The 24,608-nt window shown below is 35.3% G+C and overlaps 2 protein-coding genes across 7 annotated transcripts in view; one reads left to right on the forward strand and one right to left on the reverse strand.

The window, feature by feature from the left end:
- LOC106091657 (uncharacterized) overlaps window positions 1-21,971 on the forward strand; it is a 110,937-nt gene extending 88,966 nt beyond the window's left edge. For 3 of the 6 annotated variants that reach the window (XM_059369331.1, XM_059369330.1, XM_059369332.1), the window contains exons 6-12: window positions 8,991-10,280; window positions 10,360-10,701; window positions 12,440-12,757; window positions 12,826-12,976; window positions 13,499-13,704; window positions 13,779-13,962; window positions 21,336-21,971. In XM_059369331.1, coding sequence (XP_059225314.1) covers window positions 8,991-10,280; window positions 10,360-10,701; window positions 12,440-12,757; window positions 12,826-12,976; window positions 13,499-13,704; window positions 13,779-13,962; window positions 21,336-21,648 — 2,804 coding nt within the window. In that variant the 3' untranslated portion in view covers window positions 21,649-21,971. The remainder of the gene's footprint in view (window positions 1-8,990; window positions 10,281-10,359; window positions 10,702-12,439; window positions 12,758-12,825; window positions 12,977-13,498; window positions 13,705-13,778; window positions 13,963-21,335) is intronic. The other 3 variants (XM_013258252.2, XM_013258251.2, XM_059369333.1) reach the window with 2 other exon arrangements.
- LOC106092953 (uncharacterized) overlaps window positions 1-24,608 on the reverse strand; it is a 181,428-nt gene that overhangs the window by 151,703 nt on the left and 5,117 nt on the right. The window lies entirely within an intron of this gene.

The raw sequence follows: 24,608 nt of genomic DNA on the forward strand, positions 1-24,608 counted from the left end.
TAACCGGTCTCTCGATTATCTTTGTTCGGTTCCTAGAAGCGTTAATTTTTACTGTTTTGACAAAAGTTTGATATGTAGTATAAAATTATGGCCTTCAAATAAATTTATTTTGTATACATTTTTAGCAGAACCAATAGTGGTTTCCCAAGATTTGGCCCGGCCGAACTTAGCACGTTTTTACTTATTCTATGCTAACACTGGTACTCGGCGTAGGACCTGCGTTATTTGTCATAAACATTTAAATTTTGTATTTTCCCCAGAGTTGTTAACGTCGGATGCAAAAGTAATGAGACAGGGAGACTGTGGAGCATAGTTGACATCACTTTATCTGCCTTTCGACTCTCCGACAACGGTTGGCGAGGAAAGCAAAACAGACAGAAAATGAGTTACAAATAGGGTGCGATGCGAACTCTCACCACATTCCGTAGGGTAGTACCAACATTGATAAGCGGCTTCAAGCCCTGGCAGAACTCTCGAATACATTAGGTCGTTAGTATTGAAGAGTTCTGCCAGGGCTTGAAGCCGCTTATCAATGTTGGTACTACCCTACGGAATGTGGTGAGAGTTCGCATCGCAACCTATTTGTAACTCATTTTCTGTCTGTTTTGCTTTCCTCGCCAACCGTTGGCAGTAGACAATAATGGTATTTATACTCAAGCCCGGCAAGGCAAATTACGACGCAGTCCGAGTTAAGGGCAGGGACAACGAACAGCGAAACAATCGGTGGGACGATGAAAATCCTATGAGGAGATCCGGATCGTAAGAAGAAAAAATTTAGATGAAATTTTCTTTAATGAAGAATTTTCAATGAAATTTTCTCTAAAGAAAAATTTCGATAAAATTTTCTCTTAAGAAACAATTTTGATGAAATTTTCTCTAAAAAAGAATTTTGATGAAATTTTCCCAAAAGACAAAATTCGGATAAAATTTTTTCTAAAGACAAAATTCTGATGAAATTTTCTCTAAAGACAAAATTCTGATAAAATTTTCTGTAAAGACAATATCTGATGAAATTTTCTCTAAAGACAAAATTTCGATCAAATTTTCACTAAAGATAAAATTTTCTATGAAAATTTCTCTTAAGACGAAATTTTGATGAAATTGTCTCAAAGGACAAAATATCGATCAAATTTGCTTTCGGTAGGATTTGAAGGGCTTTGACATAGCTCACTGTGCCAAATTTCGGTAAAATTATGTAATAATAAAAAGGCCAGTTTTGAGAGAACGACCTTCAACCCAGAGATCGATCTATATGGAGGATATACCCAAAAATGGTCCGATCTAAACCGTAGTCAGAGCGAATTTCAAAGTGCAAAATGCAGCTCACTATGTAAAATTTCAGCGAAATCGAACAATGAATGTGATTTTTATTGGCCTTAAGCTTTAAATCTTAGGATCGGCCTATATGAGCGCCATATTAAGGTATTGTTCGATCTAGACCTTTGTCGACATGAATATTGGGGGTCTTTTGGGAAACTCAATACGCCAAATTTCAGCGAAATCGGTCAATAAATGCGTCCTGTATGGGCCTACGACCATAAACCGGGATATATTCAGTATATTCCTAATACAACTCGCTGGACAAAATCTCAACAAAATCTGGTTATAACTGCCTAAATTGGCAGATCGGTCAATATGGGGGCTATATCAAGATAAAGTCTGATAAAGCACAACTTTGAACATTACCTGCCTATGAACACAGAAGAGTCCGTACAAAGTTTCGGCGCAATTTCTTCATTTTTGAAGACTGTATCGTGATTTCAGCAGGCAGACGGACAGACATGGCTAGATCGTCATAGATTTTTACGACGACCAAAGCCTGGGTTCCTGGGCATCCTGACGAGAACATCAGAAAAAATTTTCAGCGGTGGTATCGCCTTTTAATGCCGATGACATTTGTGAGGTACTTTGCCATATAAAAACTTCTCCCCAAGAGGTGTCGCACTGCTACACGCCGTTCGGACTCGGCTATTAAAAGTAAGCCCCTCATCATTGAGCTTAAACTTGAATCGGACAGCACTCATTGATATGTGAGGAATTTGCCCCTGTTCCTTAATGGAATGTTCATTGGCAAATTTGCATTTGTACTGAAAGGGGTCGGAAACGAATATTTTGATATGTTGAAAACTGAATGACAATATGAATATACCCCCATCCTTAGCTAGTGGGTATAAACAGAAGAATAATGTATGCTTCGGAGAGCAGCAGAAGTTACCCTGTGATATTATCTGATCCTTTTTCAGTTTAGTGTAGTTGCCCCGTTAGCTGAGTTGGTAATGATCTCAGTTTACCAGTGGGCGGATCTTGGGTTCGATACAATCCGAGGCGTGACGTGACGCTACTGTCATCTCATTGAAATACATATTGCTTAAGTGAGTCTGTAAAGGACCACCACCATTACCTATCCTAACCTAGCTCTGAACATGACTTATCCTTATGGCCTTCATCGAAGGTTTCCAGCAAACTTTCATTAGCATAAGCAGACCTGAATACTTACACACTACCCCAAATTGTCGCAAGGCTGAGCAGTATAAAAGCAAACTATTCTCCAAAAACTTTTAAATTTTCCATCGTTTAAATTTTGAGTGATAAAAGATCTGGTAACCTTGTGGATAATAGATGGTAGTTTTTTTTTTTTTTTTGATATATACCATATATTATTTTTTTGCAATTCCCAAATCATTGAGCCGTATCAAATCCAACGGTAAAATTTTTTTTTGTTATATTTTAGTGTTCACTCTACTCATTCTACGACCTCCAAATTCTGTCTATTATTTTGCTACGCTCGATTTAATTTATAAATGGGTTGCTTTGAGATCATCCCAATTGATGATAATGGACATTTTCGCTTAGTGATTATTCAAATCCGTTATACAGGATGCAAAAAATTAAATCAAATTGGTTCGCAACGTATTTTTATAACATTAGCAAATAAGTTTACTTTTAAGAATTTTATAATCAATGGCAACATGCATTTGTCTTATGATCTCCTTATATAAAACAACCTTAAAAATAACTGTTTTTTTATTTTTAAGGTTGTTTTATATAAGGAGATCATAAGTCAAATGCATGTTACCATTAATTATAAAATTCTTAAACGTAAACTTATTTGCTAAATGTTATAAAAATTAGGCAGGGTAGAAGAAAAAAATATGAAAACATATCAAAACGTTACTCCCATAGAAAATGTTGTCACATTTTTTTCCTTTAGGAAATTTTTTCAACATATCTGTTTGGAAAATCTTGTCAAAATTTCATTTCTATAGGAAATTTTGTCAAAACTTCGTTTTTATAGGAAATTTTGTCAAAATTTCTTTTTAATAGAAAATTTTGTCAAAATTTCATTTCAATAGGAAATTTTGTCAAAATTTCATTTCTATAGGAAATTTTGTCAAAATTTCATTTCTATAGGAAATTTTGTCAAAATTTCGTTTCTATAGGAAATTTTGTCAAAATTTCGTTTCTATAGGAAATTTTGTCAAAATTTCGTTTCTATAGGAAATTTTGTCAAAATTTCGTTTCTATAGGAAATTTTGTCAAAATTTCGTTTGTATAGAAATTTTGTCAAAATTTCGTTTGTATAGAAATTTTGTCAAAATTTCTTTTCTAAGGAAATTTTCTCAAAATTTCATTTCTATAGGAAATTTTGTCAAAATTTCATTTCTATAGAAAATTTTGTCAAAATTTCATTCATTTCTATAGGAAATTTCATTTCTATAGGAAATACAAACGAAATTGTATAGGAATTTTCTCGAAATTTCATTTCTATAGGAAATTTTGTCAAAATTTCATTTCTATAGGAAATTTTGTCAAAATTTCGTTTGTATAGGAAATTTTGTATAAATTTCATTTCTATAGAAAATTTTGTCAAAATTTCAAAATTTCTATGGGAAATTTTGTCAAAATTTCAATTCTTAAGAAATTTTGTCAAAATTTCATTTCTATAGAAAATTTTGTCAAAATTTCATTTCTATGGGAAATTTTGTCAAAATTTCAATTCTTAAGAAATTTTGTCAAAATTTCATTTCTATAGAAAATTTTGTCAAAATTTCATTTCTATGGGAAATTTTGTCAAAATTTCATTTCTAGAGGAAATTTTGTCAAAATTTCATTTCTATAGGAAATTTTGTCAAAATTTCATTTCTATAGGAAATTTTGTCAAAATTTCATTTCTATAGAAAATTTTGTCAAAATTTCATTTCTATAGGAAATTTTGTCAAAATTTCATTTCTATAGGAAATTTTGTCAAAATTTCATTTTTATAGGAAATTTTGTCAAAATTTCATTTCTATAGAAAATTTTGTCAAAGTTTCATTTCTATAGCAAATTTTGTCAAAATTTCATTTCTATGGGAAATTTTGTCAAAATTTCATTTCTATTGGAAATTTTGTCAAAATTTCATTTCTATAGGAAATTTTGTCAAAATTTCATTTCTATAGGAAATTTTGTCAAAATTCCATTTCTATAGGAAATTTTGTCAAAATTTCATTTCTATAGGAAATTTTGTCAAAATTTCATTTCTATAGGGAATTTTGTCAAAATTTCATTTCTATAGGAAATTTTGTCAAAATTTCATTTCTATAGGAAATTTTGTCAAAATTTCATTTCTATGGGAAATTTTGTCAAAATTTCATTTCTATGGGAATTTTTGTCAAAATTTCTTTTTTTTTTAGGAAATTTTGTCAAAATTTAATTTTTATAGGAAATTTTGTCAAAATTTCATTTTTATAGGAAATTTTGTCAAAATTTCATTTCTATGGGAAATTTTGTCAAAATTTCATTTCTATGGGAAATTTTGTCAAAATTTCATGTTTTAGGAAATTTTGTCAAAATTTCATTTCTATAGGAAGTTTTGTCTAAATTTCATTTCTATGGGAAATTTCACTTCTATAGGAAATTTTGTCAAAATTTCATTTCTATAGGAAATTTTGTCAAAATTTCATTTCTATAGGAAATTTTGTCAAAATTTCATTTCTTTAGGAAATTTTGTCAAAATTTCATTTCTATAGGAAATTTTGTCAAAATTTCATTTCTATAGGAAATTTTGTCAAAATTTCATTTCTATGGGAAATTTTGTCAAAATTTCATTTGTATAGGAAATTTTCTCAAAATTCAATTCTATAGGAAATTTTGTCAAAATTTCATTTCTATAGGAAATTTTGTCAAAATTTCATTTCTTTGGGAATTTTTGTCAAAATTTCATTTCTATGGAAATTTTTGTCAAAATTTCATTTCTATAGGAAATTTTGTCAAAATTTCATTTCTATGGGAAATTTTGTCAAAATTTCATTTCTATGGGAAATTTTGTCAAAATTTCATTTCTATGGGAAATTTTGTCAAAATTTTCTATAAAAATCTTGTCAAAATTTCATTTCTATAGAAATTTTGTCAAAATTTCATTTCTATAGGAAATTTCGTTTCTAGGGAAATTTTGTCAAAATTTCGTTTGTATAGGAAATTTTGTAAAAATTTCAAAATTTCATTTCTAAAGGAAATTTTCTCAAAATTTCAGATTTTGCCAAAATTTAATTTCTATAGGAAATTTTGTCGAATTTTCATTTTTATAGGAAACTAGCTAAACCAGACCCGGACCGCTACGTCTTCTTTAACTTCATATGGAACAAAATTATCCTTTGAATATTTATTTTATCATTATAAGGGCTTTTAGTGAATTTAAAGGGCTTTTAGTGAAATACCATGCTACGAAACATGTATATGTATAACGCTTGACTAGCAGAATAGCAATATAAATGCTTTAATCTGAATCCCATATTCTCTTTTTTGTGTCTATGAAATCGCTCGGAGGGTTTAGAGTCATTTAAGTTTGGATGTTTGATGTACTCCATTTTTAAAAGACTTTATTTGAGCCAGATATTCTCATTGGGATTTTGTGTGTGAGCTCCCAAAATGGTGTGGAACCTCAGTGTGGACTCCCGAAAGTGGGTATGAATTTCGTGCTCTACTCCCAAATGCCTTTCATTTGAGTAATCTGCTCCCGAATAGCTTTCAGTTCTGTCCCATATTATCATTATGGTCCAATAAGCCTATTTGAAAGGGTCGGTTTTGGGGTCGGGAAAGCCCTCTGGGTACTTGGACCCAACTTTTGATATCAAATTTGTATTCTACTCCCGAATACCTTTCATTTGAGTCCCATATTGTCCCGATCGGTCCACTTTTAATTTTGGGTGGTACTTCTGGTTTAAGGAGGAAGGTTCCGCCCTTTTGGGCGGAACACTCTCCAAAATCTGTGCAAATTTCAAAGAGATCGGTTAGCCGTTTGTAACCCAAACCCACAAACATGCAAACTAACAAAAATTAATTTTTATACCCCCCACCATAGGATGGGGTTATACTAATTTTGTCATTCTGTTTGTAACTACTCGAAATATTCCTCTGAGACCCCATAAAGTATATATTTTCTTGATCGTCATGTCATTTTAAGTCGATATAGCCATGTCCGTCCGTCTGTTCGTTCGTCCATCTGTCTGTCGAAAGCAAGCTAACTTTCGAAGGAGTAAAGCAGGCCGCTTGAAATTTTGCACGAATACTTCTTATTAGTGTAGGTCAGTTGAAATTGTAAATGGGCCATATCCATCCATGTTTTGATAAAGCTTCCATATAAACCGATCCGGGATCTTGATTTCTTGAGTCACTAGAGGGCGCAATTCTTATCTGATTTGGCTGAAATTTTCCACTAGGTGTTTTGCTATGATTTGCAACAACTGTGTTAAGTGTGGTTCAAATCGGGCCATTACCTAATATAGCTGCCATATAAACCGATCTGGGGTTTTGACTTTTTCGGCCTCTAGAGGGCGCAATTATTATTCGTTTTGACTGAAATTTTGCATGAGGTGTTTTGTTATGATTTGCAACAACTGTGTTAAGTGTTCAAATCATAACAAAACAAAAGGTTCAATGCGGGCCATAACCTAATATAGCTGTCATATAAACCGATCTGGGGTCTTGACTTCTTCGGCCTCTAGAGGGCGCAATTATTATCCGATTTGGCTGCAATTTTGCATGAGGTGTTTTGTTATGACTTCCAACAACTCTGCTAAATATGGTTTAAATCGATGCATAACCTGATATAGCTGTCATATAAACCGATCTGGGGTCTTGACTACTTCGTCCTCTAGAGAGCGCAATTATTTTCTGATTTGGCTGAAATTTTGCATGAGGTGTTTTGTTATGACTTGCAACATATATGCTAAGTATGGTTTAAATCGATCCATAACCTGATAAAGCTGCGATATAACCCGATCTTGAATCTGGAAATCTTCGGCCTCTAGAGGGCGCAATTATTATCCGATTTGGCTGAAATTTTGCAAGAAGTGTTTTGTTATGACTTCCAACCAACTGTGCTAAATATAATTTTAATTGGTTCATAACCTGATATAGCTGCCATATAAACCGATCTGGGATCTTGACTTCTCGAGCCTCTAGAGGTCGCAATTATTATCCGATTTGACTGAAATTTTGTACAACGACTTCTCACTTGACCTTCAACATGAGTATCAATTATGGTGTGAATCGGTCTATAGCCTGATACAGTTCCCATATAAACCGATCACTCTATTTTACTTCTTGAGCCCCTAAAGGGCGTAATTTTTATTCAAACTGGCCGAAACGACTTCTACTATGGTCTCCAACATTCATTTCAATTATGGTCCGAATCGGACGATAACTTGATGTTATAGCTCCAATATTATAGCAATTCTTTCTTTGCCTAAAAAGAGATACCGGGAAAAGAACTCGACAAAAGCGATCCATGGTGGAGGGTTTACTTGCTTATAGATTTTCTCAAAATTTTATTTCTAGGTAAATTTTATCAAAATATCAACCATAGTAAATTTTGTCGAAATTTAATATTTGTGAAACATTGGTCGAAAATTCATTTCTTAGGGAATTTAGTAAAAATTTCACTTCTATAGGAAATTTTGTCAAACTTTGATTTTTATAGGTCAATTGGTCAATTGGACAATTTGTAAAACTTTCTTTGTTAGAAAAATTTTGTAAAAGTTTTTGACCCAAACTGTTTCTATAGAAAAATTTCTTAAAATTTTATTTATATACAAATCAAGATGACGAAAAACTATTGAATAATTTAAATAATTTATAAAAATAATATTTCCTTCTCATCACTTTCAAAATGTTAATAATAATGGTTTCCAAAAAACCGATAAAACCGAAACGTCAACTACATGGTCATCTTCGAAGCATGATATTCTCATGTCATCTTCAAGATCATCAGAGAGCAATTATATGTTAACATGTGTATATATTTATCGGTAATCTGTGTAATATCACCATGTGTTAAATTAATTTTTGTATTATTGTTTTTTTATTATTATTATCAACATCATCTCAACATATTGTTTGGGGTAATCCATCATCTGATATTGTTTTCATGTAATATAAACCCATTGTCATTTCTTAGTGGTGATGGCTGACAAGAGACTTCATTTCTCTCATCTTCATTACTGCCATTTTCAATGTCAGTTGGTAGCCAGGCTGACAGGGCTGATGGGTTGCTGGGTTGCTGGCTTTGAAAACATCCGCTTCTTAACGACAACTGTAAGCCAATGATAATCCCCTCATTGGGCTTTTAAGCTTTAGCCACCAACTACAATCGACAGCGATTTGTTGTGGCAAAACCTTCAACATCAGAAATTTTGAAAATCTTAAACTGCTGATAAGTGGCGCAGCAGAGGTGTTTTTTTTTTCATGGATTTTCTATTTGAATTCCCACAGCAGAGACGCTAGAAAAACCACTGAAATATAATAAAGCTATTAATTAACTCGAATGGCTTGGAAAATTAGCCATCTTAAACGCAAGACAAGCTTCTTCTAATCAATGTTAAATTTTTCGTTAACCCTGAACAAAGAAGCTTGAAAAAAACAACAAAAACCACCAAAAAATAAAAATTTACCAAACACATTTATCGCAAAAATCCATTCTTTTCGCCCTTTGTTTGTAATCTTTGCTATAGCTTGCTTCCGACGGGTGCTGGCCGGCAAAAGGGTGGCCCCTCATTGGGTGCGACGGACCATAGCATGCGAACGTGTGGAGGAGTGTATGCGAGAATGTGGCCGTGAAAAACGTTTCACCTGTGAGGGCTTCAATTATCGCCTGGATCCCTCGGGCCATGGCCAAGGCGATTGCGAGTTGATTGAGATTCCTTTGGCCCAGATTGATTTGTACTCGAGTGCGAATAGGAGAGACTCAAATCTACTGAGACATCCCGACTATGATTACTATGAGCGAGATCGCAATGCTCCGCCCAGCTGTCGTTACAATGTTTGCCGTGATTGTGGCAGTAAATTGCCACCTCCACACTATAATAAGCCCAGTGGACAATGGAGTGATAAACCTCCCTACAGAGATGATCATTATCTGCCTTCACCGCCCAGTGGAGGAGGAGGAGGAGGTGGCAGCAGTGGATATTACAGTAGACCACCCAGTAGTTCTTCGTTAGAGCATTATGGACCCTCAGGTCCCTCGGCTCCTTCATATGAATCCCATGGGCGTCCCCCTCCGCCACATCCACCGCCCTACTCCTATGAACATCATAGTGGCTCACATGAGTTCTCCTCCCATAGTTCGGGTTATTATGAGCATTCTTCGCATAGCGGTTATGGAAGCAGCGGTAGTTCAGGCCCAGGACCCATAGATCGCTATGACATACCACATGGTGATAGAGATCGGGATCGAGATCGAGATCGTTATAGACCTGGAGGTCACTATCCCTCCAAATGGGAGCCGGTACCCAGCAGTGGCGGCTATGATGGCGGTTCAAAGCACTCACAGGAACGTTATCGACCACCTTATCGTCCAGGCCCGGAGTATACACCCTATCGTCCCTCTGGTCCAGAATCGTATCACCCTGGGCCACCTCCACCGCCCCCGCCGCCCTCTTCACACAATTACCTGGATCGTGACAGGCCTGCGGGGTCTTCGTATAAGAAGGGAAGCGGAAAATATATTCCCTATCTCATAGGCACAGATAATGAATGGGGTTCGTATGGTGGTAGTTATGGAGGTTATCGCAATAAACAGACTGCCTATTGGGGCCTTACAGATCATCGTACCAAGCCCAAGGATCCAGTGGATTTCAATTATTTCGATTTGGGCCCCCCACCAAGGAAGGGAGAGCCGCCCCATGAAAGCAACTCGGTTCTAAGTTATCCAGGCTCAAGCTATGGAGGCTATGACAAGCATGATGGATTCAACGATCGTTTTGATTATCGTCATCAGTGGACTCGACGACCAGGACCAGATGGTGAGATTAAAGAAATTTCTTTAGAGGGGGAAAAAATAGAGTTTTAGTTTAACATTTTTCTCTGCGGTTTTCCTTAAAGAATGTTCGGCTAAGACATCCGAAGGCTTTCGTCTACACAAAAAAATTGTCAAGCATGTATATTCGGCGCCCTCTCTAACGGAATGTGAACGCCTGTGTTCGGGTCAAGATGGTTTTATATGTCACACCTATTCATATCGTTACTCCTCGGGCAGCCGTGACAATTGCATGCTTTGCGATAGACCCATTAATCGTTTGGACTATTATGTGGATATCGAACCAGATCGAGATTTTGACATTTACTCCATGGCCGATGATGTGAATGTCTGCCGAAAACATTCACGTAGTGATGGTCCAAGAGGAGGTTCGGGTACAACTGCGTTATCCGATCCAAGGAATGCTCGTAAGTTATGTGATTGTGGGAGAGTTATCGTTATCGTTAAGATAAATCGATTTATTGGAAAATTTTTCATCAGCTGATAAACAGTAGTTTAGTTTAAAGAAACATTTTTTGTAGGTTTAAGAAAATATTGAAAAAAAAAAGAATCGAAAAATTATAGGATTGGAAAATGTAAACTAAAATTCAATAAATATAGCCAAAATATTGCGGGCTAATTAGAGCTGGCAAAATATCGATGGCACTATCGATATTTTGTTTTTTGTCTGAATATCGATTGATATTTTCCCGATTCATACTATCGTCAAAGTAAATTTTTTGCAAAATTGTACAAAAATAAGCGATTTGGCACTGAATGTGTCCTATAAGATACATTGCGCCCATAGAGGGTGCAATTTTCATCCGATTGGGCTAACAATTTGTACAATGATTTCTTTCATGACTTCCAACTGACTTAGTTTCATTCGATCAATATATTGCTACTACCTAAATCGGAATCCTGATTTTTACTTCTCATTTTCGTTTGAAATATAGGAGATGGGAAATTGACGATAGTATTGATACTATCTATATTTATTATTAAAAATCGAAAATATCGAATGTTGTGATTATCGATAATTTGACAGCTCTAGGCTTAATGCGTCGCTATATATTTATGCGTAATTTTTCTCAAATCTGCTAATTAATTTGACTTGATTAAATGAAACCCTTTTTAAGATACAAATACTCGGAATTGTTATCTGTATTAATTCGAAAGCAGTCGATAACTCCTTTGCAATTTTTCAATACCAAAAAACAAACAGTCCCTTAAGGCTGGTACTATATACGTTTTTCACAGGTGAAAACACATGTTTTTTGCGGTTACTTTTTTTGGAACACTAATAATACTTTTATGCACATTTTTTCAAAACTAGTAAGGGAATGTCGTACTGAATGAAATCGACAAGTTTCTTTGCTTCAAAATCTTTTATCTAAAAAAAGTAATCATAAAAAAATTTCGCTAAAAGCTAATATAGTATTTCCCTTTATGTAACAGTTGTTATGTTTTATTTTAATGCTATACGGTGCAAGTCAGTTGTTATGAATTGAATTGCAATGCAAAGTTGTATTGCATAGTTGTCGATATCATGCGATAACATACAGTAATGAACGAGTAATCATGATTTTTACCATGAAGTAACAAAATAAAACACAGCAAATATAACAGATGACAACGGGACTGTTTTTTTCACTCATTCTGTACAGTTCAAAAATCGATTATTATGATATCGATATTTATCCATTATAATTGTAAAACATGACTATTGCAAGTCTTGCAGTGTTTTATTTTTGTCTATTCAAGGTATGTGAGAAAAATTGTAAATAATTATCGATATTGTATAATAACAGTCGATAACAAGTAATTTGGACTGATTAGTGATATATCGATATGTATCCTTTATAATACTAAAACATGACTATTGTGAATCTTGAAGTATTTAATTTTTGCTTAGATTTTCTGTTCAAAATTGTACTAAATATTTATCGATATTGCGTAATAACAGCCGATAAAACTATATTTTCACCAATTTTCTTAATTTTTCGATTTTTGCAAAAACATTTCTTGGAATCTCAAATATGTTTATCAGCTGATTGAAAATCATAGAGGTAACCCTTAGCACAAAAGCGATAACTCTTAAACCTCCTAAGCTCTACATTCTAAAAATCATTTGGTCTACCCTTAACAACGTTGTACTTATGCCAGAATGTTTCTTCCGTGCCATTGATGCCACCCGATTTTTCAAGTCCATTGTTCGCGACTCACTAACTGTACGCTCTGTTGGCGAATGTGAAATGGAATGTATTAAATCTACAAAATTCACCTGTCGTGCCTTTGCCTTCCGTTATGGACAACAACGCCATGCCAGTGTCATAGATAATTGTCAGCTAAGCGATTGGCCTGTAAGGGATATGGACAAGGAACGTCATTTGGTTTCGGACACTACCTTTGATATATTCGAGAGAGCAAGTTATGGTCATGGCTGTGAAATACAACCCATTGTAGATGAGAAACATAAAAAATGTAAGAAACTGAAGAAGAATGAGGTGCTCTTTAGTCGTTCTAGACAAATTACTTAAATATATTTGCAGCATTCTGTTATTTGGGATACGGCTCTGCTGCCAAACTTCTAACGCCAGCCATTAAGAAAGTTATCACAGCTCCCTCCGAAATGGAATGTAAAAAGGAATGTGTACGCTTTAGAGACTCAACTTCATTTAAATGTTATTCATTCAGTTATGGGTAAGATAAGATACAATCATACATCTTTATGTACATGTTATTCATTAATAGTCAATCCGCTAAGAGCTATGTGTTGCGAACTAATAGCTTTCGATAACTTGTACATACTTGTATCCAAATAAGCAGATTTGTAGTCATTCGTCTTTCGATAACTTAATGTTAAATCAGCTGGTTTTTTATACATAAAACAACTTATTTTAAGCCATCTGTACGTAACACACTATTCTAGTGGATCCTGTCTTACATTTTTTATTATTCTTTCTCCATTAATCCAATAAGAGTTATGTGTCTCGAATTAAAAGCTTTCGATAAATTGATATATCAAAATCAGCTGATCTATAACCTTTCGATAACATCACATATCAGCTGATATTGTAGAGGTAAAACAGCTGATTTGAAGCCACTTTCTCGTGACACACAGCTCTTATGGACCAAATATTACATTTACATATTTTCCCCTTTCCCTCTCTCTCTCTCTCTCCCTCTCTTTCTTTCCCTCCATCCATGCATTTGTTTTTATAGCTCACGCAAAGCCACCTTCAATTGTGAAATGTCCGATTTGGATCAGACGGAATTAAAACTGAATGTTCATTACACCCATACTGATGATCGCGAATATTGGTTATTCGCTTGGAATCCATTCGATTATACATGTCGGGATAAGGTTAATACCATTGGTGGTTCAAGGGTTAATAATAATCGGCGTATGGATATATTTAGAGAACCTGGTAATGATAACTTTTTGAGAGAACTTTGATTACTTTTTTAATATGCTTCGTACGCCTTTTTCTTTGAATTTCAGGTGATTTAGCCTGGCATCATTACTCGGTATCGGGAAAACCATGTCGACGCAGCAGTCCCTGTGAGAAAAATCTTATAACTGGTTTCTATTCATGCGAAATTGATGGTGGTGAAATTGGTTCTTGGGATTATTGCTGTAAAGTGGATCATCCTTGCGGTTATTCCCAGGGCTTTGATTATCCTTGGTAAGTGTTATAAAACCCTATACTCATTGAAATTTTCGGTTTACTCTTTATTTGAATGGACGTTTATTTTATTAGGTTTGCAAGAATATCTCATTCATTTTCTGTGATAGTTATTCCAGCTATTTTACTTTACGATCACTGGCTTAGGTGTATGTCTATAGTGACATGGGGCAGATTAATATCTTCACCCTCTTTTCAACCTAACCTATTCCACCTGCTGAGTATATCTATAGATAGTATTATGCTATCAGTGACGGGCAAATGCACACCCACTATTTGCGTATGCGAACTAGAACATAAGCCCTTGGGCTTGCAAATATTACACACACTACCACATGTGCCCAACGCGAACAAGAACATAAGCCCATGGGCTTGCAAATATTACGCACATTACCACATGTGCCCAACACTGCTCTAGATGGATGGTGGCCTCTTAAGCCTCTGAAATAGACACCAAAGACACAATAGCTATTCCTTGCCTTGACAAATGACTGATCTGCAAAGGCTTTTGCCGAGAACTTCAGGTCCGTGGTTTGGATCGATCTTTTCCTCAAGTCTCAAACCAGGTGTTTTCAACCTATGCAAATGGCTATTAAAAACCTAAAGGAAGCTTATTGATGACATTCTAAGTCCAACAAGAATTCTTAGACCAAACTTTTGACATTTTATCGGCACTCCTGTAACCACCATAAATAGGTGATCACCGATGTTACAATACTTCTAGGTTAGGTTTAAGTGGCAGTCTGCCATCAGACTCACTTAGACGTTTTCGTCCATTGTGATACCACAGGAACAGAAGAAGGAAGATGCCTTCTAGATGTTCACAGCCGCTAAATCAGACAGGTTCTCAAAGAAATGAGAGCCAAAAGTGGAACTCCTTCTAACTGCTAGTGCGGGACACACACACAGAAGGTGTTCTATAGTCTCTTCTTCTTCGATGTCCCTACAGCTTCTGCAAAAGTCGTTGCTGGCAACCTTCAGTCTGTCAGCATGTTTTCCGATTAGACAGTGACCTGTCATGATGGACACAATTACTGAGACCTCTGTTCTAGCCAATGACAGCAAAGCAGTAGACCTCTTCAAGTCTAGATGAAGCCACATAGTTTTCGAATGCTCACAGCCCCCTCTTTGTGACCATCTATAATTCGTTGATCTTCGGGCCTGGTCCTGAAAACTTAGCTTACATGTCGCTAGAGGCATACCCACAGATTCCAGTGTCCGTGGAGTGTGTAAGGTAGTTCCTAGCCTCGCAAGCTTGTCTACTTTAGAATTCCCTGGGATATCTCTGTGGCCCGGCACCCCATAACAGGTGAATTTTGAACTGTTCAGCCATCTCGTTGAGAGATCTGCGACAGTCCAGGGCGGTTTTTGGGTTCTCCAGGGATACTTCTAAGAGGCCAGAGTCTGAATCAGCGATGTAGAAGGGTCGAAAAGGTCTTGGAGATGGCATACGACTGGGGTCTGAACGTAATCACGGAGGAGACCGAGATCGGCCTATTTACAAGGAAGACAAGGTTGGCCAATTTGAGGGGGGACAAAGGCAAATGCTTGGAGGTGATCTTTGATAGGAAATTGAACTGGAAGTGTCAAATCCATAAGCGTACTGAGAAAGCTCACGAGTGATGCACACTATGTATTCGGGCAGTAAGCTCGAAAATTGGGCTGAATCCAAGGATATTCCAACGAGATTGGACCAATACTAACGACCGCCTTAGTAGTATGTTGAACGACTATGGAGAGAAAGTGCATCATAGGAACATTACAGTAGGTTCAGGAACATGTTAGCAGGACGATGAGGACCAAGCCTACTAGAGCACTGTAGACTATTCTAGATATCCGTCTCATAGATACACAGATTAAATATGAGACAATCACTGCTGCCATGAGACTTAAGGCGTTGGGGGAATGGATAAAGCAGGGGAGCTGGCGTTATAAACGAGGCGACGTTAGAAAACCTGGATGGACTATAAGAGCTCCCGACCGGGTATCTAAGGTGACACTTGAGGTCGAATGCGAGACACTACTGTCAGCGGCACGGTCTTAGATTGTCGGAACTCTGGTATTGCTATCCGGTAGTTCATTGGCCATGAACATTCCATTAAGGAACAGAGGCAAACTTCTCACAAATCAATGAGTGCTGTCCGATTCTAGTTTAAGCTCAATGATAAGGGGCCTGCTTTTTATAGCCGATTCCGAACGGCGGAGTATGGGCGAAATGACCGATCAACTTTTTTAAAAAACAGCAAAATGGTACCTCAATCGGTCACAAACATTCCTCTGATCTTAGAAATCGATTCTACATTGATAAATTCGGTCCAATAGAACAGCTTTAAACTGTCAAACGGGTGTATACTAAGCATTATAACGTGTTTTCTTGCATTAGCAAACAGGTTATAAATTTGCGTTTGTGTCAATTCAGTCAACAAAAGTTTGGGTTTTCCTTGGGAAAGGTATTTATTAAGTTGAAAAAAAAATTAAGGGGAATTCAATCTAGTTTCTTTTTTCAAAAATTACTATGTCGTCTTGCGATTATTTTGGGGCATGTATCTTCTGCGTCCACTGAAACTTTACGGAATATTGCATTTTTTTTTTTTGGGAACAATGTCGGTCTTCAGACTAGAAGGTCAATCTGGTTTCTTTTTCAAAAATTACTTGTCGTCTTGCGATTATTTTGGGGCATAAATCATCTGCGTTCACTGAAGCTTTACGGGATATTGTATTTTTTGGGAACAATGTCGGTTCTCACTCTAGAAGTTTATGTAATGTGGTCCAAGCCAAACTGAAAGATAGGTATATATGGGCGCTATATAGGTTATGGACCGATTCACACCATACTTGGTACAGATGTTGGAGGTCGCACGAGCAGTTGAATAAAATTTCAGCCAAATCCGATATGAATTGCGACCTATAGGGGCTCAATAAGAACAACCAGGAGATCGGTTTATATGGGAGCTTTATCAGGTTATGGACCGATTCCCACCATATTTGGCACAGTTTTTGAAGATTGTAGATCGGGTAATAATTGCGACCTCAATAAGCATAATTAGAACTAACTAAGGCACGCATGAAAACAATTATTATATAATAAACAAATATTCCATTTTTTTACCTTACCGCAGTTAACAACACAAGATGAAGTGTGTGTTGAGGTTCAATAAAAAGGTTAAATAGGATCCATATCAATGACATTTTTATAACAACATGATTACGACCCAAATAGAATCAAATCTCACTTCATAACATACAATGTGGGTCACAATAAAAATTTTTATACCACCATAATAAACATATCCTCCAGACTTTATAAACATAAACATATCCTCCAGATAAACATATCCTCCAGACTTTACAACACACAAGAAATGCGCAAGTGCTACAGCCTTCATAATATACAAAGGGTTACATAGGATCCATACCAATGACATTTTTATTACAACATAATTAATTAATTAAAAAATTTTAAAATTAAAAAAAAAACATAACTGTTTATACGTTAGTAATGTGAATTTGTACACACCAAGTAAACCTACTATCAGGCGATCGATTTATATGGAAGCTTTATCAGGTTATGGACCGATTCACACTATACTTTACACAGTTGTTGGAAATTGTAGAAGAAATGATCGGGAAATAATTGCGCCCTTTAGGAGCGCAATGGATCGGTTTATATTGAGGCTATATTCAAATCTGAGCCGATATGGTCCATTTGTAATCTACAATGACCCACATCAATAAAATGTAGCTTTTTCGTTCGACCTCAATCGTGATTTGAGCAGACAAACGAACAGACGGAAAGACATGGCTAGATCGATTTAGAATATCAACACGATAAAAAATATATATAAACTTTATAGGGTCGCAGATCGATATTTCGAGGTGTTGCAAACGGAATGACTAGATTACTATACCTCCAACCTACGGTGGTATGTACAAAAACAACTTTTAAAATATGAAAAATATGAAAACCAAAAATACAAAAAAAATTAAAAATTTAGTTTAGGTTTTTATTGTAGCTTAATCTATTGTATTATCAACCAAAAGAAATTATTAACAAAACGAAACAAAACGGGCCCGTCCCGCCCATAATGAATGCATTTGTTATCCGATTTCGCTGAAATTTAGAACAGAGATTTGTGTTAGGGTTCTCAACATACTTTCTGAATAAGGTCCAGTTCAGACTTTTTGTATATAGCTGCCGTATAGACCGATCAGCGATCATAAGTAAAAAGAATAAGCCTAAATTGTACTTAATACCGGATATCAACGAAATTTGAAACTGAGAGTTGTTTTTGACACCTCAAAACTCTTGCCCGATATAGTCTATAATATATAATCGGAAATTTGGAGCGGACTGAAGTGGCCGAAACTGGGTTGTTCCGCTTCCTCCGTCCCAAATATTTTCTCAAAGTCGTATATTTTAAATCCTATATTTACCAATCGACCCATAATTTCGTCTTTAGGAGTTTAAAATCCTATATTCACCAATCGACCCATAATTTCGTCTTTTGGAGTTTCGTTGGGTGTCCTCAAATTTTGATATGACCTTCGTACTTTACTACAAAACGCCTTTTTTGCGTCCCATATTGTCGCGGATAACCTATATGGGTTTATTGGTCACCACTGTACTTTCAAAGACTTTAAATTTGGGTCCAGTATTGTCACGGTCGGCGAATATTTCTCTTTGGCGGTTTGCTAGAGGGTGGCGTGCCCCTCAAATACTTATCCCTACTTCTAAACAACCGATTCGTACTCTACTTCCATATATAAAACATTTCATTAAGATAACTTACATATTTGAGGTTAGCATGTCCGCCTATGACGCTGAACGCCTAGGTTCGAATCCTGGCGAGACCATCAGAAAAAATTTTCAGTGGTGATTTTCCCCTCCCAATGCTGGCAACATTTGTGAGGTACTATGCCATGTAAAACTTCTCTCCAAAAGAGGTGTCGCACTGCGGTGCGCCGGACTCGGATATAAAAAAAGAGGTCCCTTATCATTGAGAGGGCTGCAGTCATTGGTATGTGAGAAGTTTGCCCCCGGTTCCTTAGTGGAAATTCATGGGCAAAATTTGCAATTTTATATATTTTTTGCAATTGTTGCTTAATTTGTTTGAGGCACAGAATTTATCTACCAAAATTAAAATGGCACTTACATTAAATTTATTTTTCTTGTAAAATCATAACGGCTTGGATTATCGGCATAAAATTTTAACAGAAGGTGGAAACAGTCGTAGGATATGGATTCCTATTAAAAACTAAAAATCCCAAAATTTGGCACTTTTTGGCGGGGTAAGGGGACGATAATTTGTCTGAGATATAGCTCACGAGAAAAAATTTTACTCATGCACAAATTTTTTATGTCGAATCATATTCACGTACGCTCACGAGACAAAAATTTTATTTTCACTCAGAACTCACGAGAAAATCACAACTCACGAAACACTTACGATTCAAAAGATACTCATAAGTCTCGAGACACCCACAACTCACAGTTGAAAATATTATTTTCCTGAAATGAATAATATTTAATCTTATATATAAAAATCAATTTGTGATTGTTTACAGGTTTGTTTGTTTGTGTGTTCCTAGTACCCTAAAAATAAAAATTTGGTATCCAAATTTCGGATGGGGTACCTAGGGGGACCGCCCCACCCTAAAACCTACCAAACATATATTTAGACCAATCACGACAATATGGGACTCAAATGAAAGGTATTTAGGATAAGAAAACGTATCTGATATCCAATTGTCGGACCAAGTGTTAGGGAGACCAAACACCCCCTAAACAGGACTTATTTACTGACCATGGGAATATGGGGCTTAAATAAAAGGTATTTGAGTGTAGAATTCGAATCTGATATCCAAATATGGGACCAAGTGTTTGGGGGGCCGCCACTTCCCAAAAACATCCCCCAAAGGGGACAAATTTACAACCATAGCAATATGGGGCTCAAATAAAAGGGCTTAGTGTTTGGGGGACCACCCCAATTCCCAAAACACCCCTAAATCGGGCATATATACAGACCATGACGATGTGGGGCTTAAATGAAAGGTATTGAGGGGAAGAGCAAGAATTGATACCTATTTTCGGGACCAATTTTCTCTGGGTCTACCCCTTTCCCCAAAACTCCCCACAAATAGCAATTTATTAGTGACCATAGCAATATGGGGCTCAAATAAAGGTATTTGGGAGTAGAATACGAATTTGATATCCAAATGTAGGACCATGTATTTAGGGCATCACCCCTTCCCCAAAACACCCCCCAAAGGGTAAACATTTTTCGACCATACCAATTTGTGGCTCAAGTAAAAGGTATTTGAGATTAGAAAACGAATTTGAAAACCTATTTTGGGGCCATGTGTTTGGGGGACGCCTCATCCTGTGAACTCCTCTTAAACCAATGGCAGTATGGGATTTAAATAAATGGTATTTGAGAGAAAAGCACGATGCTGAAATTTTGTTCAGGGCCAAGTATCTGGGGGACCACCTCTCCCCCGAAAACACCACTTAATCAGACATCATGAGAATATCGGGCTGAAATGAAGTATTTTAAGAATGGAGTACACCTTACATCCAAACATAAATTCGTAGACCCATAAAGATCATATGGGATTCAGATAAAGGCACTTATATTGTTAAACTGTTAGTCAAGCGATATACTATTTTCGTAGCATGGTATTTCACTAAAAGCTCTTTAATTGTCGAAAATAAATATTCCAAGGAAACTTTTGTTCCATATAAAGTAAAAGAAAGCACAGTGAAGCGGGCCCGGGTCAGCTAGTATTTTAATAAATTAATGTATAATATTGTGAAATTGTGTCTGCTTCTTCTATACATTTCCAATAGTGACAGTGTGCCCTACGTTAAAATGCCGTATGATTTGAGACGCATGGAAAAAATTGTGTTTCTTTCGATAGTTTTTTAAGATTAATCGTGATTGTCTCGCAGGTGTCTCGTCCGTCGTGAGTCGTGAATTTCTCGTGAGTGTCTCGTCAGTGTGAGACGTGATTTTTTTTAAGTGTCGTGAGCAGAATTTTACTCACGCACGAAGAACTTTTATTCAATTATAGTCACGCACGATCACGTGAACACGACAACTCACGGGGCTTTTTTTGCAATACAGCCCCATAGACATCTGGTTCGAACTTCAGAATCTAGAGCTAGCATATCATGCCGCATATCAGTATGCATGAGGATATAGCAACTTTTCTTATTGATACGAAACAAAGCTCTTTTCTGATCTTTTATATTAGGGTGCCCCAGATCAAACAACAGAATAATAAACCAACTGTTAGCAATATTTTAACAAAACTGAGATAGATCTCATGTATCTTACAATTGACTCATAATTTTATTTTCCTACATTTTATAGGTGTTTTGTGGGCGATGAACCCGACCAGTGGCGTAAATGTAGTGATCGTTACTATCCCGGAAATCATACTCTAACCCATTCCGGATTGAGTGTTAAGCCCCTAAAGCCCAGCGATAAACGAAAACCCAGCGATAGCTACTCATCAGCATCAACATCCGATGAATATCAAAAGCCACCACGACCCGGTGGTCTGCAGAGTTTAAGTGACTTCACTGCCGCTCGTCTATGGCCCGTAACATATCTGTACAGCGAAGGACCACCCAATTCAACAGAGTTTAGCAATTTTGTCGATTGTAATAAAGAAACGTGCTGATTTTGAATGCAAAATAAGAAGAAGAGGAAGAAAACAGAATATCATAAAATCAATTGCAATATAACCTAATCTTAACTTACATACGAGTATTTAGTTTTGTTTTTAAGTCATTATTCTTTTTAGTTTTTATAATTTTTCTTTTTTTTGTTGTATGTAGGCTCTAACAGAAATGTGATTATTTTTATTATATACGTTTTACTTTTCTTTTGCTTCTATTATTTTTGTCTTCTTTAAATTTATAAACAAAAAAAGAGATTTTAAATTGGTTTGGTTTTTTAGAATTACTTTGAAAGCGTACAACAATTCGAATTGTTGGGGCTTCTAATTGCTTTCTTTTGGGTTTTTTTTTTAATTATTAAGAGCTTTCTTAACAAACTTCTAACTGCAGCTGTATCAATGGTTTTATATTTAGTATTCTTTTTTTAATTAGGTTATAAAGGGTGATTTTTTTGAGGTTAGGATTTTCATGCATTAGTATTTGACAGATCACGTGGGATTTCAGACATGGTGTCAAAGAGAAAGATGCTCAGTATGCTTTGACATTTCATCATGAATAGACTTACTAACGAGCAACGCTTGCAAATCATTGAATTTTATTACCAAAATCAGTGTTCGGTTCGAAATGTGTTCAAATTTTGACAAATTTTGTTCAGCGATGAGGCTCATTTCTGGTTGAATGGCTACGTAAATAAGCAAAATTGCCGCATTTGGAGTGAAGAGCAACCAGAAGCCGTTCAAGAACTGCCCATGCATCCATCGTTGCTCGTTAGTAAGTCTATTCATGATGAAATGTCAAAGCATACTGAGCATCTTTCTCTTTGACACCATGTCTGAAATCCCACGTGATCTGTCAAATACTAATGCATGAAAATCCTAACCTCAAAAAAATCACCCTTTAGTTTGCTTCAAATCAAAGGACCATGCAAAAAGAAACAAATTTTCAAACAATGTAAATTTTTAATGAAACGATTTAATAATAAAATTGTAACAATAAATAATGAAGAATAATGAAATTGCAGTCATTTGATAGGTAATATTGAAATTTTTACGTGGTTAAAGGGTTTCCTAATCTCTGGTAAAATTTTATTAAACAGTGTCCTTTGAGAAAATTCTCGTCAAAAGTTAGTCTTCAAAAAAATTCTCAATAATCTCATAGAAATTTTGTCTAAAGAGAAAATTTTTCTTAATTAAATAGTGTCTTTTCAGAAAATGGTCATCAAAAGTTAGTCTTTAAAAAAATTTTCTTAAAAATTTTTTAGAAATATTGTCTTAAGAGAAAATTTCTTCGAAATTTTGTCCTTGGAAAAAATGTCATTAAGATTTTGTGTTTAAAGAAGATTTTGCTAAAGTCTTTTACAGACAAAATGCGGGACACACACACACAGCAATTTTCCATTTTCTCTTCTTCCTCGACGTCCTCACAGCTTCTGCAAAAGTCGTTACTCGCAATCATCAGTCTGTCAGCATGTTTTCCGATCACACTGTGAGCTGTCATAACGGACACAATGACTGAGACATCTGTTCTATCCGACGACAGCAAAACTATAGACCTCTTCAAGTCTAGATTAGGCAACATCATTTTGGAATACTCATATCTTGACCATCTATCATTCGTTGAACTTCGGGTCTTACCCTAAAAACCTAGCTAAGGAATACCCACAGTTTCCAGTTTCTCTGGAATGTGTAAGGCAGTTCCTAGTCTCGCATGCTCGTCTACCCTGAGATATTATTTTGACTTTAGAGAAAATTTCATTACAAATTTTCTTTAGAGAAAATTTCATTACAAATTTTATTTAAAAAAAATTTCTTAAAATTTAGCTTTTAAGCAAAATTTCACTCAAATAAAATCTTAAGAGAAAGTGAATTTCTTAAAAATGTTATCTTTAGCAAATTTCTTTTATATTTTGTCTTTAGAGAAAATTTCGCTGAAATTTTGTCTTTAGAGGAACATTTTTAGAAATTTTGCTTTAAGAAAAATTCTTAATGAAATTTTTTTCAGAGAAATTTTGTCATTGGGGACGATTTCTTACGACTTTTATCTATAGCGAAAATTATATAATAATTTTGACTTTAGAGAAAATTTAATCGAAATTCAATACAAGTTTGTGTTTAAGGAAAAATTTCATTAAAATTTTGTTTGTGAAGAAAATTTCACCAAAATTTTGTTCTTATAGAAAAGTTCACTGAATTTTTGTCATTAGAGAAAAATTCACAAAAGTGTTGTCCTTAAAGAGAATTTCAGCGAATTTTTAATTTTAGAAAAAATTTCAACAAAATTTTGTCTTTAGAGAAAATTTTAGCGAATTGTTGCCTTTAGACAAAATTTCACTCATATGTTGTCTTTGCAGAAAATTTCACCTAAATTTTGTCTTGAGAAAAATTTCACCTAATTGTTGCCTTTAGAGAAAATTTCTAAAAAAATTTTGTCTTAATACATTTAACGCACCACTCTTTAAAGAGTTTTTGTTGTTTTAAAATAGAAGCAAGAAATAAAGACACATTGGTCTAAGCTGGTTAAACCAACAACAATTTTGTCTTAAGAGAAAATTTCACCGACATTTTGTGTTTAGAGAAAATTTCCCCAACATTTTGACTTTAAAGAAAAGTTCACCAAAATTTTGTCCTTAGAGAAAATTTCACCGAAATTTTGTCCTAAGAGAAAATTTCACCGAAATTTTGTCCTAAGAGAAAATTTCACCGAAATTTTATCCTAGGAGAAAATTTCACCGAAACGGAAAATTTTTTCTTTAAAGAAAATTTCATCGAAATTTCATCTTTAGAGAAAATTTCATCGAAATTTTATCTTTAGAGAAAATTTCATGGAAATTTTGTTTTATAAACAATTTTATCGAAATTTTGTCTTAGAGACAATTTTACCAAAAATTTGACCTAAGAGAAAATTTCACCGAAATATTTCATTTTGTCCTTAGAAAAAATTCACCGAAATTTTGTCTTTGCAG

Source organism: Stomoxys calcitrans, chromosome 5 (assembly GCF_963082655.1).
Source record: "Stomoxys calcitrans chromosome 5, idStoCalc2.1, whole genome shotgun sequence".
Lineage (NCBI taxonomy): Eukaryota > Metazoa > Arthropoda > Insecta > Diptera > Muscidae > Stomoxys > Stomoxys calcitrans.